The 18,214-nt window shown below is 46.0% G+C and overlaps 2 protein-coding genes across 4 annotated transcripts in view; both read right to left on the minus strand.

Moving 5' to 3' along the window:
* Positions 1–4,877: 4,877 nt before the first annotated feature.
* Positions 4,878–10,660, minus strand: RFLNB (refilin B; the record flags this gene model as incomplete). Its single annotated transcript, XM_079325074.1, has 3 exons — positions 10,372–10,660; positions 9,007–9,116; positions 4,878–5,193 (listed from the first exon to the last, which is right to left on the minus strand). The coding sequence occupies exons 1-3, from the start codon at positions 10,570–10,572 to the stop codon at positions 4,878–4,880; spliced, it is 627 nt and encodes a 208-aa protein (XP_079181200.1). The 5' UTR covers positions 10,573–10,660.
* Positions 10,661–13,229: 2,569 nt separating this feature from the next.
* VPS53 (VPS53 subunit of GARP complex) overlaps positions 13,230–18,214 on the minus strand; it is a 60,787-nt gene continuing 55,802 nt past the window's right edge. For all 3 annotated transcript variants that reach the window (XM_079325117.1, XM_079325118.1, XM_079325119.1), the window contains 2 exons: positions 15,993–16,097; positions 13,230–15,703 (listed from right to left, as the gene is read on the minus strand). In XM_079325117.1, the coding sequence (XP_079181243.1) occupies positions 15,536–15,703; positions 15,993–16,097 (273 nt within the window). In that variant the 3' untranslated portion in view covers positions 13,230–15,535. The remainder of the gene's footprint in view (positions 15,704–15,992; positions 16,098–18,214) is intronic.

The raw sequence follows: 18,214 nt of genomic DNA on the forward strand, positions 1-18,214 counted from the left end.
GGGGACAAGAGACAGGGGATAAGGGACAAGGGATAAGGAACAGGAAACAACAGACAAGGGACAGGGGATAAGGGACAAGCCCAGTCCCTGCACACCCAGGGGACAGGGACAGGGACAGGGCAGCTGCTCCCGGTGACAAAGAGGTTAGTCCAGGCGTGTCCCCGTGTCACCCTGGAGACCCGAGCTGGGGCGGGGATGGGGCAGGTGAGAAAAACCAGGAAAAAAGCTTTAAAACCTCCCCGACCCCTGCACACACAGATTTTCCCTACAGCTAATTAATCCCGGGGTGGAGCAGGTGTAACTACACTGGATCAGCAGTAGGAGGCACAAGGAGCCTGCCAGGAGCAAAGAATTCCAAAAACTGCCCGGGATTTGGGATGCTGCTTAATATTTAGTGGATATTTAAATATTCACCCTCCCACTGGTGTGGGTCACAGCACTGATCTACCAGTGGTTGGTAAAACTGCAGAGGAGGAAAGGTAATTTCCAAAAGTTTTCTCTATGAAGCAATAATTCCATTCATTTCCACTTAGTACAAAAAAGTGCCTGAAAGTTTCCAGAAATTGTGCTATTAAAAAAAAAATAAAATCACATGGCTCGCTGTATTAATGGATGACAGCTTAAAAAAAAATCCCCAACAACTCAGAATCAATTTCCTGCTTAAATCGAGTCAGGGAAACACAGTGAACTTGATGCCAGTGCAGAAGTGCTATTAATGCATTAACAACTTCAATAAATACATTTTACAGGTGTGACAATCCCTATGTTGGCCAATCGGAAAAATATATATTTCCTACTTAAAAATAAGATTTTTTTGGCCATTCCTATTTTGGGGTTTTATTAAGGCACAGCAAGCAGCTGCTTCATTTTATTTTTGTTTGATGAAACGAGCAGGAAAGCCTCAGAGGCAACACTAACAGGTTTATTAAATGTAATTAATTTAAATTTCTCATTTTAACAGAAAAACAGCACCACAAAAGCAGAAAGCAGAGGGCTCACTCCTCTCCAGTGCTTCAAATCCCAACTCCTGGGAGGAATCCTGACTCAGCAGAGGGGAGTGGGGAAGATGCGAAAACAAAAAAAGGAGATTCCTGCAGTCATTTTTTGGAAGAGCCAAGCGTGGACTGAATGCTGAAGGAGCCTCTGAGCTGAACCAAAAAAGTGTCACCCAAAAATCCCAACAATTCCTGTACCTTACCAGTGGAGGAAAGGACATTAATATTTTAGAAATCAAACCTGTTAAAATATGGATGCAACTCAGGCTGAAGTTCTCATTTCCACACTGTGTTTGTCCTGGAGTATCTTTAATTCTTGCTGCTGGTTTATTTCCAAATAATGCCCCTAAACTTTCCAGGTATTCACATTGTACACTGCAGATCTGTGAGCAGATGAAGGACCAGACACCTGTTTAGAGGCTGAAATTATTTCCAGGAACATGAACTTACCTTCCTTGAAACTCAGCTGCAAAATCAGCATGGGAATCCAACTCTCACCTCCTGGATTTTGAGGCAATTGTTAGGCTGAGTGTTTTATTCTGTCATAAAAATTCATTATCTCACACCAAAGGGAAACAGCAATCCAGAACAACAGGGGTTCCTTGGAATGGTAGGTGCTAATTAGAAGCCCATTGAGCCAATATGAATTAAAAATCACATATAACAGCCCTGTTGTACTCCCCTATTTCAAATTTTTACAGTAAAATAATGTTTTTCATACAGAATGTCATGATAATATTTAAGGAGAACAGCCCAGCCCTCTCTAGAGGAAGCAATTTAAAGTTTGGTGACATTTGAAAGACACTGTGCTGACTTTTAAAAGTTTTTTTCTTAATGGCTTTTTAAATAGACCCTTTTATACAGAATTGATGTTTATATGTTTATATATTTAATACTTTAAAACTCCAGGATACCTCAGAGCCTTTTGCTGGAAGCAGCAGCTCCCCAGACCCCAATAATGTCATTACATGCAACTCTAGAGCTTCCACAAGCACATAACCAGATGAACAATAAAAAAGTAAGCAAAAAAAAAAAAAAAAAAATCCCATTAGGAATTAATTAACTGATGTTCAATTACATCCATTCCTGCTCTGCCAGAGTCACTAACAAAATCAGCATGCCTGCAAAATGTGGAAAGGTTCAAAGAACAGATTAAGCATCCAGAAAAACACCACAACATTTCTCTCAACACAATAGCTTATAATCACCTCTTTTGGGTTTATAAAGTTTAATGCATAACACACTCTGGTCATATGTTTATGCTGTGTTTACTAATGCAACATTTGAACATCTACATTTTAAAAAAAAATTCCTGCCTGGTTAAATATATGTTATATTTGAAAGGGATTAGTTCTTCACTTGTAGGATATGCTGAAATTCATACCAGAAACTCTCTTTAAAAATAAAACTGTACCAGATGAACAACTCAAACACACCAAGGAGAGGATTTTCAGCTGTCTTTAAAGCACTTTTTCAATCTCTTATTAAATTGACAAATCCACAACATTTGGTGTTGGTTTGGTTTTTAAAAGAGACAGTTTTATACAGGAAACACCCTCCTAGAATATGTAAACAACAAATAGAAGAGAAAGGAGGGGAGCTGGGATTGGCAGGAAATATAATGTATTTCTAAGTAACTACCACAATAAACACTGAAAAGCTTTGAACAAGAAATAAAGAGACTTCCCTGCAGGATGGTTTTCAGATCATTTATTACCAATAAAGTAAAAGACAAATTGAAAATCAGAAGGAGGGGGTGGGAAACATCACAGACACCAGAACACTTGCACAGAGCTAATCAGAGCTTTGCAAATGTTGGAACATAAATAATTTAAAAGGTATCTCTACCAATTAAAATATTCTTAAGAGGTACATATTAAGTTTGCTTGCTTTATAAAAATCAGGTGCTTTATGCTAAAACCAGAGTGTGAGGGGTATTGTGTGGGTTATTTTACTTCTAACTAGGAAGGACTGTTAAAACAAGCTGCTCTTAGATCTGTTCCACGTGGATCCATTGGGAGAGCATTTGTGGGAGCAGCCAGGGCCCAGGTTCTCCTGGAATTCTGTGTCCAGCACCAGCAGCTCTGGGAGGGAGGGATGGAGCAAGGCTGTCCTACAAAGGGAAGTGTGAAACCCCACGGGCTGTGGGGTGAGCTGGGCCTTCTGTTAGACCACAGGGACATCCTGGGGCAGCATTTAGGGCAGGATTGCATCATCTGTTTGAGACACATCTGCCCAGTCTTGCAGCCTGCCAGACCAAAATGCTCCAGGGTGATGCTTGGCTCCAGAGCCACCCCTGTCCTCTCTCATCCTGGGATTGTTTCAGGCAACTACCAAAGGAGAAGGATGTTCTTTTCTGAGCTAATAAATAAGTAAAAAAAAAAAAAAAAATCCTAACAGCAACAATAAAAAACCCCCCCAACCATAAAAACTCAAGGTTTCCTTCCTGCTGCATTCTTCATCCCCCAGCTCCTTCCAGCTCTCCCTGGGATCCACATCCACACCACCCACCACACTTACACAAACACACAAAGCACAGCTCAAAACAGGCTCTGAGGCTGCCCCTGACAAAATTCACCCCTGGGGCTGTGCACTGCCAAGTCCTCCTGAGAAACAGGACTTTTAAAACACCAGGACCGGTGTTGCACACCCACACCTCGGAGGAGTTTTGGAATACATGGAAAAGCCCAGCTCAGACAGGTCTAGCAGGTGTTTCTGAGAAACTACACCACACAAAAAACCAGCACAACCCACGCTCCCCAAAGCAGATGCTCTCTCTGTCAACACAGGAGAATAAATCTGGGAAAAGAAGGAAACCTCTCTGTCTTGTTTTCATCAAGGCACACGATAAACGAACACACGTAACACCCAGACAGAACTTTGATAAGTGTCTGGAGTGATTCCCTTTGGTCCCCAAACTCACCATGCCCTCAGGAGAGGTTTTTCAGCAGCCTGCAGACAGGCAGAGGCTGCCCCATCCCAGTGACATCCCAAGGACAGGGAATAGTGACAAGCTCAGCAGGGAAGCAGAGCTCCAGCTGTGGCTTTTGCTGTGCACTACAAACCTTGCTCCTGTTTCCCTCCTCCCAAACCCACAACAGGGTCTCACACCCAACCCAGCACCTCCTCTGCCATTCTGGGTCCCTCTGTCCAGCACTTCATCTGAACCTTGCTCTGCTTGCAGCTCCTTCAGTGCACACAGCCAGCGTGGGTAAGAACAAGGCACTTGTGGTTTTCCACCTCCACATCACCCAGATCCAACAACACAGGGATAATTTCTGGCCTGGTGTTCTCAGTTCCAGGCGCTGCTGCAGGCACAGAAACACTTGTGTGTCACACAGAACACAGGTTCAGGTTCCTCACCACCCAGAGAACTGGGATCACACCATCCTGTCTCTGTGCCTGGAGCTGCAGAAGCAGCTTGTCTCCTGCTCTGCTCAGAACTCCTCTTCCTCCCAATTTACACCTTCACACAAGACTGAATGCTGTATGTTAACATTTTGGTACGTGTTAAATGCACAATTCTGGGTTTTTCTCTGTTAGCCTTCCCCAGCAATTTCCAGCTGAAACGGTTGACAGCTCTGTGTGTAACCACACCTGGAGGATTCTCTGCAGGACAGCAAACCGAAGAAGTAAAAAAAGCACTTTATGCACATCACAGGCATTGCTCCACCTGCCAACCACTACCCCACACTCCTCCTTACCTGCCAACTCCTGCAGGAAACCACCTCCTGCTACTTTCACCTGATTACTGCGGGGAAGGAGAGAGAGGGGAACACAACAACAAAGCCAAGGCAGGTTCCCACACGGTTGATGCCGAGCTGGGGAGCAGCTGCCGCGCTGTGTTTTGTGTGTGTGTGTGTGAGTGTGTGAGTGTGACAGTCAGCAGCCATCCCCGGGACACTCGGAGCTCTCCAGCTCCACGCTGGCCAGGAACCTTCTGGCGGCTTTGCGGCAGTCGTAGTCCAGGCGGGTGGTGTAGAGAGTCTGGGCGTGCTTGGGGTAGACGATGGTGGTGCAGCTGAAGCGGCGCGGGCGCGGGCGCGGCTCCAGGCGCAGCTCGCTGCGGTAGCGGCGCCACGAGCAGTCGGGCACGCAGACGATGCTCTGGCTGCAGGCGGCCACACGCAGCCCCAGCGGCAGGAACACGGCGGCGATGAAGCGCTGCTGAGAGCCGTAGCGCACCTGCGACGTGTACCTGCGGCGGAGCCGGCGCGTTAGAGGCAGCGGGAGGTGCGGGAAATGGTAATGAGAGCGTGTTTGTGCGATACATTGGGTGGTATTGTAACTATTGTGTCAATTATGTATTGCACTGAGACGCAAAACCGTCCCGGGGTGAGGCTGTCTTTATAGTTATGAAATATATTGTTAATGATAAAAAATATAATTGATTTTTAAATGAATTTATGTAATACATTATATAGTATTTGTATAATAATTATATAATATGTATATAATTATAACCGTTATATAAATTATGCATTGCCCTGAGACGCAAAACCGTCCCGGGGTGAGGCTGTCTTTACAGTTATGAAATATATTGTTAATGATAAAAAATATAATTGATTTTTAAATGAATTTATATAATAAATTATATAGTATTTGTATAATAATTATATAGTATGTATATAATTACAACTGTTATATAAATTATATACTGCACTGAGACACAAAACCATCCTGGGGTGAGGCTGTCTTTATAGTTATGAAATATATTGTTAATGATAAAAAATATAATTAATTTTTAAATGAAATTTATATAATAAATTATATAGTATTTCTAGAATATTTGTACAATGTTTGTATAATAATTATATAGTATGTATATAATTATAACCGTTATATAAATTATGCATTGCCCTGAGACGCAAAACCGTCCCGGGGTGAGGCTGTCTTTACAGTTATGAAATATATTGTTAATGATAAAAAATATAATTAATTTAAAAATGTATTTATGTAATACATTATATAGTATTTGTATAATAATTATATAATATGTATATAATTACAACTGTTATATAAATTACATACTGCCCTGAGACACAAAACCATCCTGGACTGAGGCTGTCTTTATAGTTATGAAATATTTTCTTAGTGACAAAAGATATTATTAATTTTTAAATGCCTTTATATAATATATTATATAGTATTTCTAGAATATTTGTACAATATTTGTATAATAATTATATAATATGTATATAATTATAACCGTTATATAAATTATGTATTGCCCTGAGACACAAAACCATCCTGGACTGAGGCTGTCTTTATACTTATGAAATATTTTCTTAGTGACAAAAGATATTATTAATTTTTAAATGCCTTTATATAATATATTATATAGTATTTCTAGAATATTTGTACAATATTTGTATAATAATTATATAATATGTATATAATTATAACCGTTATATAAATTATGTATTGCCCTGAGACACAAAACCATCCTGGACTGAGGCTGTCTTTATAGTTATGAAATATGTTGTTAATTATAAAAAATATTATTAATTTTGAAATGTATTTGTATAATACATTATATAGTATTTGTATAGTATTTGTATAATATGTATATAATTATAACTGTTATATAAATTTATGTTGCCCTGAGACACAAAACCGTCCATAACTGAGGCTATTGTTACAGTTATGAAATATATTGTTAATTATAAAAAATATAATTAATTTTAAAATGTATTTATATAATACATTATATAGTATTTGTATAGTATTTGTACAATATTCATATAATATTTGTATAATATTTGTATATAATTGTAACTGTTATATAAATTATATATTGCCCTGACACACAAAACCATCCTGGGGTAAGGCTATTTTCATAATGATAAAATATATTGATTATTAAATATATTATTTATTATAAAATTTATTTATATAATATATTATATGGTATTTAAATAATTATAACCATTATATAAATTATATAACCATTATATAAATTATATAACCATTATATATATTACCTGGGACACAAAACCATCCTGGAGATAAGGCTATTTTTATAATTATAAAATATATTGTTAATTATAAAATATATTACTAATTTTAAATATATTTATATAGTATTTATATAATTATAACTATTATATAAACTGTATGTTGCCTGGGACACAAAACCTCCCTGGGGTAAGGCTGGGTAAAACAGTGTTGCAATACAAGCACACTCTAATTTCCTCATATAATTATTTATATAATAATGAATAATATAAATATTACCATTATCATTATATAATTATCATGTACTTATATAATTATTTTATAAATATAAAATATATTTTTATAACTGTAATAATTATAAAATTATATTATTATATATTATTATTAGATATATAGATTAGATAACATATATAATATAGATTAGACATTATATAGGTTATAATATAAAGATATATACAGATTACATAATATATATTTATTTGTTTAGCTCGTATTTGTAGGAAATATTAGGAGGTACAGTGTTAAAATTAATTGGTTAGTGATCTAGTGAAACCTAGTTTATTGTATGTGTTCATTAAACTTTTTCTTTATTGATTTTCATGGGATGCATTCCTAGTTTATATTAGTGTATAATATATATACACCTGTATATTGATGGTATATATTGGTTTTCTTACTAGAACAGATTGTTGTGCTGAGTAATTCTTATTCCTTTAATTTTTTTTTTCTTATGGGAATTTATTAGGCTAGCTGTTAACTGTATTTAGCTGAAGTAATAAGCTTAAGTTATGATTTTACAAGGCTTTTTTTTTAAATAAGGTTTTTTACTGACACGCAATAGAATAAGTAATTCTAATATAACCACAGAGGTTTAATTAGAGCAGTGCAATTACAGCTGGGAGAGCATTTCTGTGGAGACAAACTGCACTCACAGAAACACAATCTTAAAACATTGTTGACCTCAGCCATGGAAATAGCTCTGTGTAGTGACAGGCCAATAATTCTTTATTTTAGTAAATAATTTGAGTCAATAAAAGGACAAGGTTTTATGATGGTTTTTGATGATGTCCTGCAAACATGGGACATCTGAGGTGGCTGAGGGTTCCCAGGATGAGCAGAGCCTGGTGCTCACAGCATTCCCAGGATTATCACTGCTCTCCCAGCACCACCAACACCCCTCTGAGCTCTGAGAACACACACAAACTGCCAGAGCACAGACCTTGATCCTCCTGGGCACACAACCAGCCCAACTCCCCCATGGAAGCAGAGTTAGCTGCCTGCCAGCACTCACAGCTCTGCTCTGCTATCACCCCTGGCAGCAAAACTCCAATCTGAACACACAAACCCTCTGTGCAAAAAGGAAGTGATGGCTTTTCCAAGGAGTTAACTGGTAATTGCAGCCACAGCACAGCTCCTTCCCCACACCAGGACATAATTCTCCCTGCCCTCCCCTGCATTAGGCTTCTATTTGATTCTATCAGCCTCCCTCTAATTGCACAGTCATCAGCCAGGAGCCTTCTCCTTACTGCAAATCAAAGGAATAATTCACAGGCTGTGAAGTGATGCAGTGCATTAAAAAAAAAAAAGAATTATGCACTCCTCTGAATGTGACCATTTCTTTTAGTTCACACCATCAGCCACAGCTGTAAAGATAGAAAGTGCTTATTATAAAAGCATGAGGTTGCAAGAGCAACATTTCTTTCCTTTAATGAAACAGTCCTAGAAAGATCTTTGAAGCTCTTTCCTCACAATTCCCTCCTGGTTAATCAGTTGAAGGGCAACGTTTTGGAGCAGTGCAAGGAAGGAAAAGCAGGAGAATAAAATATAAGAAAAATTTCCTGGAAAAATAACCAACAAAACAACCACATGGGTGGGATTAATAAAGGCTGAGCAAATGTACAAATGTCCAGGTCCAGGAATGTACAGCTGCAGTGAACAATGGCTCTGCAAATAAATTAACTTGACTCACAGGCACTGATAAGGCCTAACTGCTCCTTCACAGGCTAACTCCTCTAACCCCTTCCAAAGGAGACAACTGTAACACAAAATTTACCTTATTTGCTTGGCTGGTAAAGGGTCAAACTCAACTCCTTCACCAAAGGATAAAGGACACAATCTTGGAGGGCAGCTGGAGAGAATGGGGCTGGGAGAGAACACAGAACTCTGCAAAGATAAATGCAAAATGTTTTCTGTTATCATATTGTTATATTGTGTTATGTTATCATATTGTTATCATAACTTTTATGTTACAGCACAGTACATTCTCAGGAAAACAGATTTATGTGTCCCTTGGTATGGAGCTGTTGAGGTTCACATTTATGGGCAGGGAGATCTGCTAGACCAAGATGTGCTACAGGTGCATCCTTTAGGCCTGACTCCACACTGGTCTAAAGCACCCTAGAGGTGGCCAAGAGCATTTTTGGAAGACAAGGTCTTAACTTCAGGAGCTTCATTCAGTGGAGCCACCCTGGGAAATGAGAGAGGAATGCAACCCTCGGTGCAGTGTGGTCTGTTCCTGTATTAACCCAGCTCAAGTTATAAAACCCACATTTGATGGGTGTCTGAGAGCTCTCTCCAAGTTATAAAACCCACATTTGATGGGTGTCTGAGAGCTCTCTCCTTGCTGAACTCACCCCAAACAACCACAGCAGGAAATTATCACAGGCACCTCACCGTGAGCCACCTCCTTGCCCCACAGCTCCTGTTTGAAGGCATTAAATCCAACCGAATTCACACACCGAGTGCTGGGAAGGATTAACTCCTTCCTCTAAGTGGTGATTCACTGCCGGTCCCTGTGCTCCTCTCCCGACACCAAATCCCACAGCCAAGGAAACCCAAGCAGCCCCGAAGGGATGGAACCCAACCCGCGTGTGTTTTCTAAACCATCTCTGCACGTGTGTTTACTACCGAGGGGCTGTGAGCATCTTTCCCTCCTATGGCCTTTTCCAGTTTCACAGCAGCACCCCTGTAGAAAAAAAAGGATTTTTCCTCCAAACCTGCAGCCTCTAAACTATTTGCACCAGAAGCTATTCGGTGAAAAACCAAATTAACTGAAACCACAATAAAGTTACTGCTTCACTCCGGAATAACTTTCCACAGGGATTTCCAAAGACGTGCTGCCCGACCTGGGCCAGGAGGGAGAGAGAGGAGCTTCCCTTGCAGCCAGAGCTTCTGAGAAAATCCCCGGTCCCGGTGGGATCCTTCCCATTCCGGGCGGAGGGCTGGGTTGGTTCCAGCGCAGGGAAAGCAGCGGCGCTCCCACCGGGATTCCCCGCGGGATGCGCGGGACACCGAGGGCAGCGGCTGCGGGGGAGCCGCACCTGCCGCGGGGCTGGAGGGTCCGGAGGGCTCCGAGCGGGCGGGGAAGGGCCGGCAGAGGCGGGGAGGGCAGGGAGGGCAGGGAAGGGCCGGTACTCACGGCGGCGGAGGGCGCGGGCGGCTCGGGCTCCGCGATCCCGTTGGCGGCGCGGTCGGGGCTGCCCGAGGAGAGCAGCCAAGGCGGCGGGGCCGGGCCGGGGCTGGGGGGCAAGCCGGAATCGGGGCTGTCGAGGCCAGAATCGCCCCGTTTCCTCATGTCCGGGAGGTCGGGCACCTCCCGAAGGCTGAGCCGCCCCACCATGGCCGAGCCGCCGCTGCTCGCCCCGGCCCGGCCGCTGCCCGCGCTGCGCTCCGGCACCGGGCGGGGCGGCGGGGCCGGGGAGGGGCCAGGCCAGGGGAGGAGCGAGGCCCGGAGCGTGTCCCACCGTGTCCCTGTGCCCCCCGGTGTGTCCGTACCCCGCTGTCCCTGTTCTCCGGGTGACCCCGTCCCCGCAGCCCCGTCCCGCATCCCTCGCCCGCACCGCTCGGGATCGGGCACCGGGAGGTGGCGGAGGCACCGTGCCCGGGTAAAGACACACCGGGTAAAGTGACACAGCGCTCTGGTGTGGTTGACAAGGTGGGGATGGGTTGGACTCGATGATCTCGGAGGTATTTCCCAACCTAAGTGATTCTGGGATTTTGTGAAACCATGCCCGGCGAGCTGCGCTCCGCGCATCCTGGTCCAACCCACGGCGCAGCATCCCAAAGTGCTGCCAGCACGGATTTTGGGGAGCACTGAAAGAGCTGCCAGATCCTGTGGTGCTTCCCCCAATCTCAGGGATTTTAAGCCCCCAAAATTCTCCCTCCAAGCCGCTCTTTCTCCCTCCCCATTCCCAAGCATTCAAGCTCAAGCAGCAGCGCTGCCGCCCTTAATTGCATTTTTCAGGCAAAGCTGCCGAAGCTGAAACAAGAGAACAGAAGGAAACGGTTCTTTCTAGCACTACAGGAGACCGAGGGAACCTTTTTTGGAAAATCCTAATGAAATAATTGCGCCATGTCATCAGATTTGGTGGGGGAATACTCTTGTGGAGGGAAAGCAACTCTGTAGCCGGCCAAAGTCAACACTCCCCTGCGCAGAAAGCAGCAGTCTGGGCTGACGGGCCCAGCACAAGTGAACCCAAACCTCTGGAAAAAATTCCTTCCCTGCCCCAAAATTAAAAGCAGAGCAGAACTTTCAGCCGTAGGCGTCTGTGGTTTGCAGCTATGCAGTGCTGGGAACTCCGGAGACTTCCTCAAGGAATTTACATTCCTTTGAAGAAATACTATGAGGCTGTTTGTCTTTGCTGAAAAATGCAGATGGAAAAAGAACATTAAGAATTTTGACTGAAATCTTTTGGGGTCTGAGCAAATGTGCTCGACAGGTGTTTTCTTCCTTTTAATTTAAGTGCATGCCCCCCAAAAAAAAGAGATGCTGGTCTCTGCAAGCAATAGGAAAACTGGTTATTCCTCAATCCAAAATCTCCCATAAAAGCCCTTTATGAAATCAGATGCCTTGGAAGGCACTGGAGCAGTTTCCAGATGAACACAATCATCATTTCATAGCTGCTGTGCAGCTCCTGGGTGAAAATCCATGCTGCCAATAACCCACTAAATTGCACTGAAATGCAATTTAGGAGAGGGGAACTCGGGGCACATCCCAGCAGTCACCTCTGAGAACTGTGGGTGCTGTCACAACCACTCCCATGGGGATCAGGGTCCAAGTGAGAGGGATCTCAGTACCTGGGATAAGCAGAGCTCCTGGAAATCTTTCTGCTCCTTATTTACTACCAAAAAAACTCTCCTGTTCTGGCGTGGCTTGACACAAAGGGTGATTTTTTTGTGCAGTTTCAGGCTCTCATTTCTGGGCTTTGCAGCCCACCCTGGGGTCCCCTGCAGCACCAACATCCACACCTGCCAATCTGCCTGCTAGGATGAAAAGGAAGTGATTAAACAGAATTTTAACTGCTCAGTAACTCCAGTACTGTTGAGTCACTGTGTACAGGGGCTCTGCTTTTTCAGACATGTACTCTGCCCTCTCGGAAACTCTGACTGGTTTTAAATCTCTCAAACTGTACCAACCTGTGCCATTTCCAGTGATGGCATTGGAAATCTTTTCCCCTGCCTGTTTGTCCACGTTATTTACTCTTTAACTGCCCACACACAGGGCAGACACAAGTCTCTTATCAAGATCCTCCTTTCCACCAAGCTGGGTGTGCCCAGTTTAATCAGCAACCGAAGCCCAGGCGATGCCACACGGGGGCTGTGGCTGGGAAAAGCCAACCCAAAGGATGCTGTGTTATTGGAAAACGATGGAAAAGTTATTTCCAAAGGATGGGAAATGTGTCACAGAGGAGCTGTGCTCACCCAGCACTGGGGTTGAGGGCAGGGATGAGCACGTGGCTGAAGCTGCTGAGGTTTCATCAGCTTTTACAGCCCTGCTGCCACCGCCCTCGTGGAGCCAAGCAAAGGCTCCTGGAGGCTTGGACATCATCACTTGGATGCTCAGAGTCCTGGCTGTAAATCTGGGGAAAGAAAGGAACACCCAGCGCTGGGCGCAGGCTGCTCCTGCCCAAGGGTGGAGGGGGCAGGAGAAAAGCAAATGAGTCATTAATTCTCCCAGAGAAAGGAGCTGCTCCAGCCTCATGCACAGCGTGGAAAAGGCACTACCCTTTAATTAATTTCCAAGGAAAAATTAGGATCTCTCTGCAATGGCTCCTGCAGTGGCAGGCAGCAGAAGTGATGGGATTATTTAGGGGAATGAGGTCAGGAGCCCAGAGCCACCCACGGGGGGGGCAGGAGCTGCTGTGGATGGAGATGCTGCCAGAGAAGGTGGAAAAGGCAGAGAGGAGCAGATGGACAGCAGGGACTGCTGGGTCCAGCACGTTTTGGGTGAGGTCCATCCCAGCCACTGGGATTTGCAGTACAGAAAACACCCAGCAATGAGCATCAGTAACCATTTAATTCATTTTAGTGTCACACCCCACGTACAGCCAGAATTACACCCCGGCCTGAAACCATAAAAAGTGGTATTTTGTACAGAAAACACATAATCATCCTTTATTCCCCAAAGCTGTAAACTCCAAAGAGCTAATGCACAAATAGAGACCTGCCAAATTTAATAAACACCCAAGAGCCAGGGGCACAAAACTCCTACACCAGAAGTAGAAAACTGTGGATTTGCTCTCTGAAAGTGGAACTCCAAACACACAGCCCTGTAGCGTTCTTCAAAGGCTGAAACTAAAAATTCATTTCTGCTTTTATTTCCCCTTATCTACAGAATGAAATGCAGAGAATGAAATGGGGGAAGCCTTTGGGTAAGACACACAATGATAACTTCAACATCGTCTTCAGCTATTCATAATTTAGTGAGAGACTTAGCCTTAGACAAAACAAAGAGAAATTCATCTAAAATAAATTATTCATCCCCTCATGGGAATAATGAATCTCTGCAAGCCCCTGTTCCCTCCTCTCCAGCTCTGCAGTGTGGTACCTCGTGAGCCATCCTGCACATGCACCTTGAGATAATCTGTCCTCAGGGAATGGCTGCTCAGAATCCCAATGTGCTTCCAATTGTTCCTTCTTTTGTCACCTAACAGGGAATCAGGAGAGGAATTAAACGAGGCAACAGCAGATTTGTACAACTGGAGTGATGAGAAACTGCTGTCCCTCCCCACAGGTGTTGATATTGCTGCTCTTCACTCCCCATCCCAGTGCAGCTCTGGGTTTGGGTGGATGCAGCTCATGTTCCTGGAGCCTGATCCCCACCCCTCCCTGAGGTGCAGCAGTGACTTTAGCAATCCCTGTGAGTACAGCCCCTAAATAAATACATTCCTAAGGCCCAAACTTGCCCTGGTGGAGAGCACAACCCTCCCAGGAAGGCATTTGACAGCAGGATTGTTACTCACCTGCCACACTGGTACAGGACTTCTCTTTCCTGCATGTGCAAGTGAAGCTTGAGTTAAATAATGCAGGCACGACTGGTTGATCTGTTCTACACCCATGTGGGACTCACTCATGGTTGGGCATGTGCCTTCAAAGTCTCCCAGAAAGGGTACAGAGGAGTTTGGGAAGAAACCCAGCAGGGCTAATGACAAGGTGAGGTGGAGACTCCTTGGGGAAGCATCCACTGATCCCAACCCTGCTCCACGCTGGCTCTGGGGCTGGGAGCCATGGCAAGAGGGGCCTGAGTTATCCAAAATATTTCACTGCTGGCTCTCCTCCCCTTTGCACTGCTGCAAGTGAAGCTCAGAGAAGCAGAGCCTTGAAGCCTGAGGCTGCTGAAAACCTCCTGTCCCAGCAAGTGGCCCTGGCTCCCTGACTGAGCCAACATTCCCAGCAGCTCTCCTTGCAGGGCAGCAGAGGTGCAGGGTGGCACATCCCTGCTTGGGACACACCAGCTGGAGTGAGAATGAGGGGCTGGAGCAGTCTGACACTTGCTCCATGAAGGATTCTTTGTGGAGAGAGGGAGAGATGCTGGCCAGGAAGGAAGGGATCCCACTGGGGGCAGCGGGTGAGCCCAGCACACGCCAGGGAAATACCAAGCAGCTGGAGAGGGCTCCACTCATGTCCTGCTTGGCTTTGAAGCTCCAACAGCAGCCAAGGCTGCCAGCTGGTTGGCAGGAGCTCTGCCAAGGTGCAGAAGGCATTAATTCAGCCCTTTCCTCCTGTTCTGAAAAGGATTTGCCTTGCTGTTTTCACGGTGCTTCATGCATGCCTGTCCTGGGAGCAGGGGAGAAATCTGCCTTGGGATTCCCTCCTGGGCATCTCAATGATTCAGTGGAGCTGCAGATGCCAGATGCCAGCTGTTAAAGGGTTGGGGTTTTGGTGGTGGTGATGGTTTGGGGCTGGTTTCCCCCACCCCACAATAAATAAGGACTCAGAGGAACATTTCTGCAGGGAGTGAGCAGCAACACAGAACTGAGGCAAAACCCTCAGTGCTGCAGCAGGAGCTCAGCCAGGGTGAAAGCAACACCAAGTACATCACAGCCAGACAGCCTCTGAATCCACCTGAATCGTTTCTGTAGCTGCTGGCAGCTTCTAGATGCCTCTAATTTTCCCCACCACTGGCAATGTCCTGGCTTTCACTCCTGCTGATCTGAGGACAAACACCTCGGTCAGATTCTCCCTCGCTCTCAAAGCGTGGCAGTCCGTGATGGCTGAGACATCCCAGGCTGGAAATCCCAACCCTGCCGAGCTGTGCTCCCCTCCCCGCCGCCAGCCCCGAGCTGTGAGTCTCCCGGCGCCGCTCAGAGTCTCTTCTTGATGAGTTTCTCCAGCTTGCGGATGCGGGAGGATTCCTGCTCGGGCGTGGCCGCGCTCAGCGAGAGCGCACCGCCCTCGCCGCCCGGGGGAGGCGCGGGGAGCCGCAGGCGGAACAGGTCCAGCATGCTGCTCTGCTCGCTCCTCTTCAGGCCCTGGGGGAGCAAAGGACACCGTTCATCCATCTGCCAGCAGCTGCAGCACTGCCCGTTCCCGACCTCCACCTCCTGCTCACCCGGCGGGAGCTGAGCCAAGACCTCTGCGTGACCCCGAGCTCAGAGCAGGTAGGAAAATGTGAAATGAACTGGAAGCTTTTTCTTCGGTAGCAACGTTACTTTCAGGGTAAAGATACACTTGTCTTAGAGGCATCCCCAAGCCCCTCAGAATTCAGCATTCAGCAATCCCCAAGCAGCACTAGAGGATGAGCCCTGCACAGGTTCTGACCTTCATGTCGAGGATCTTCTGGAATGTGTCAGTGCTGCAGTCAGCCAGAAGCTTGATGTAATTGTCCACAAACACGACTGGGGGCTCATGTGGAGCCATCACCACCTGCCAAGACAAGGAACAAGAGATCAGACAAAGAACAGCAAGGAGTTAAAGGCAGTGAACTCAGTCAACTCTGGCACAGGAGTGACAGCAGGACTGGCTCCTAAAATAAAATGTTTAAGGAACAAGAAAGAGGCTGCTTTTGAGGGAGGTAAAGGTAAAATAAAATGTTTCAGGAACAAGAAAGAGGCAGCTTTTGAGGGAGGTCAAGGTGAGTGAAGAGAAGCAGGGGAAGGAGCAGGGAGGAAGCTGGGTCTCTTCCAGCACAGCAGTGCTGCTCATGGGCTCTGCATCATGTTTCAAAGAGCAGCAGGATTTGTCTGTGGCCTGAGGGCTGGCAGGCACTGGGGCATTGTTAAAGCTCGAGATTTGATCATGTTGCAGGGGGAAGACAAGCTGGGGAGTCGCTCAGGGGACAGCTCTGGCAGTGCTGGTGACACTCACAAAGTCCCCAGAGATCAGGCAGCCTGGACACAGTCCAGAGCCTCCCTCTGGCTGCCTGTCCCTCCTGCCTGCAGGACACACAGTGTGTCCCAGGGGAATGTGACACACTCTGTGGTCACTCCCTGGCTCCCCAGGACAGCCTGGGCCACAGCTCTCTGCTCTGCAGCTCTTCTGGTGTGTCACCAGTGGGTGAGCAGTGCCACATGCAGCCACCCTGTGCTTGGGGTGCTCCTCTTGGACACTGCTCTGGAGAGCCTGGGATGAAGGATGGGAACCCCCCACCAACATCTGCTCAGGAGCAATCATAAAAAACAGGGAAAAAAAAATCAAAACAGCCTCAAAGCTGGTAAGATGATCCCTCACTGATGTGCTTAAACAGCAAGCTCCACAGAGAACACATCATTTGATAATGCTGTGCAGCCAAACCATCTTTCTGGGGAACAAACCATCTTTCTGTGTATGTGTGTGTGTGTAAATGAGCAGAAACAGCACCAGACCAGACTCTTCCCTGTCTCCAAAAACATTTCCATATGTTTGCACTGACCCAGCTCACCCCACACTGTATTCTGTCCCCAAGACATTTCTTTCCTTCCCTGCACTTCAGACCACTGAAACATCACAGCCATGTATACACCTATAAATCCTTAATTTACAGCCCTTGTAAAAATCTTCTGCCAAGATGAAAAGCTGGAGCTTCAGACAGCATAGCCAGAGGAGAAGGGGAAGAGCTCTGCAGGATGTGCATGGCCCAGTGCCCTCCTCTCCACTCCCATCTGTGCTCCGTGGGGCTCAGCTGAATGGATTTATTTATCTGTGATGCCCATGGGCCCAAAGTCTGTGTTCCTGAATTACCTGGCCCAGAACAAGCCTGGGAACACACCCTGCAGCTCCCAGTGCTGTTAGCCTGTGGTTGTTGGATTTGCAGGTACTCTGGGGCCAGAAGTGCAGCAACAGGGCCAGCAGGGGCTGTGTGACAGCCTGGGGACCTGCAGCACTCCACGTGCTGCTTTCCTCTCCAGTGTCATGCTGAGGGTACACAAATTACCTCCATCACTCTTCTGACCTGCTCTGTACACAAAAGGCACCAATCTCCCCTGCTCCTGTTAGCACAAACCAGGATGTTTTTATTCAGGTCATTTCTAAGAAAATTTAGACTACAATTCACTAACAGCTCAGCCACCTTACTCCAAGAGCTAATGTCTGAACCCAGAGCACAGGCTCAGCTGTGACATTCCTCTGGGCATGGGAGCAAAGCCATGCTGAGCAGCAGGTGAGGAGGGGCAGCTCAGGCTCCTCACCCCCCCTTGCCTTGGCTGTGCTTTACAGGAGCCTCTGGCTGGCAGCTGCCTGTCCTGCCTGACCCCAGGTCCCACTAATTCCCTCACAGGAATGCCTCCCCAGCATTGCTGGCGAGCAGGGGACAATCCCAGCACCCAGGAGGTCACAGCTGTACAGCTCCCACAGCTTCTCCTGGGATCAATCCTGACTTCTCACTCCAGCACCAACTGGGAAGGGCAGATGGCTTTGCTTGCTGCTTTTTAGAAGACAACACACTGCTTTTGGGTCATTTTCCAGGCACCAGGTCTGGAAAATGAAAAAGGGCTCTGGTGAATACAGTAACCCAGACATGTTTGCACTGGCTGTTACACTAGACAGTAAACAGGTGACTCAAGCAC

Source organism: Erithacus rubecula (genome assembly GCF_903797595.1).
Source record: "Erithacus rubecula genome assembly, chromosome: 22".
NCBI lineage: Eukaryota > Metazoa > Chordata > Aves > Passeriformes > Muscicapidae > Erithacus > Erithacus rubecula.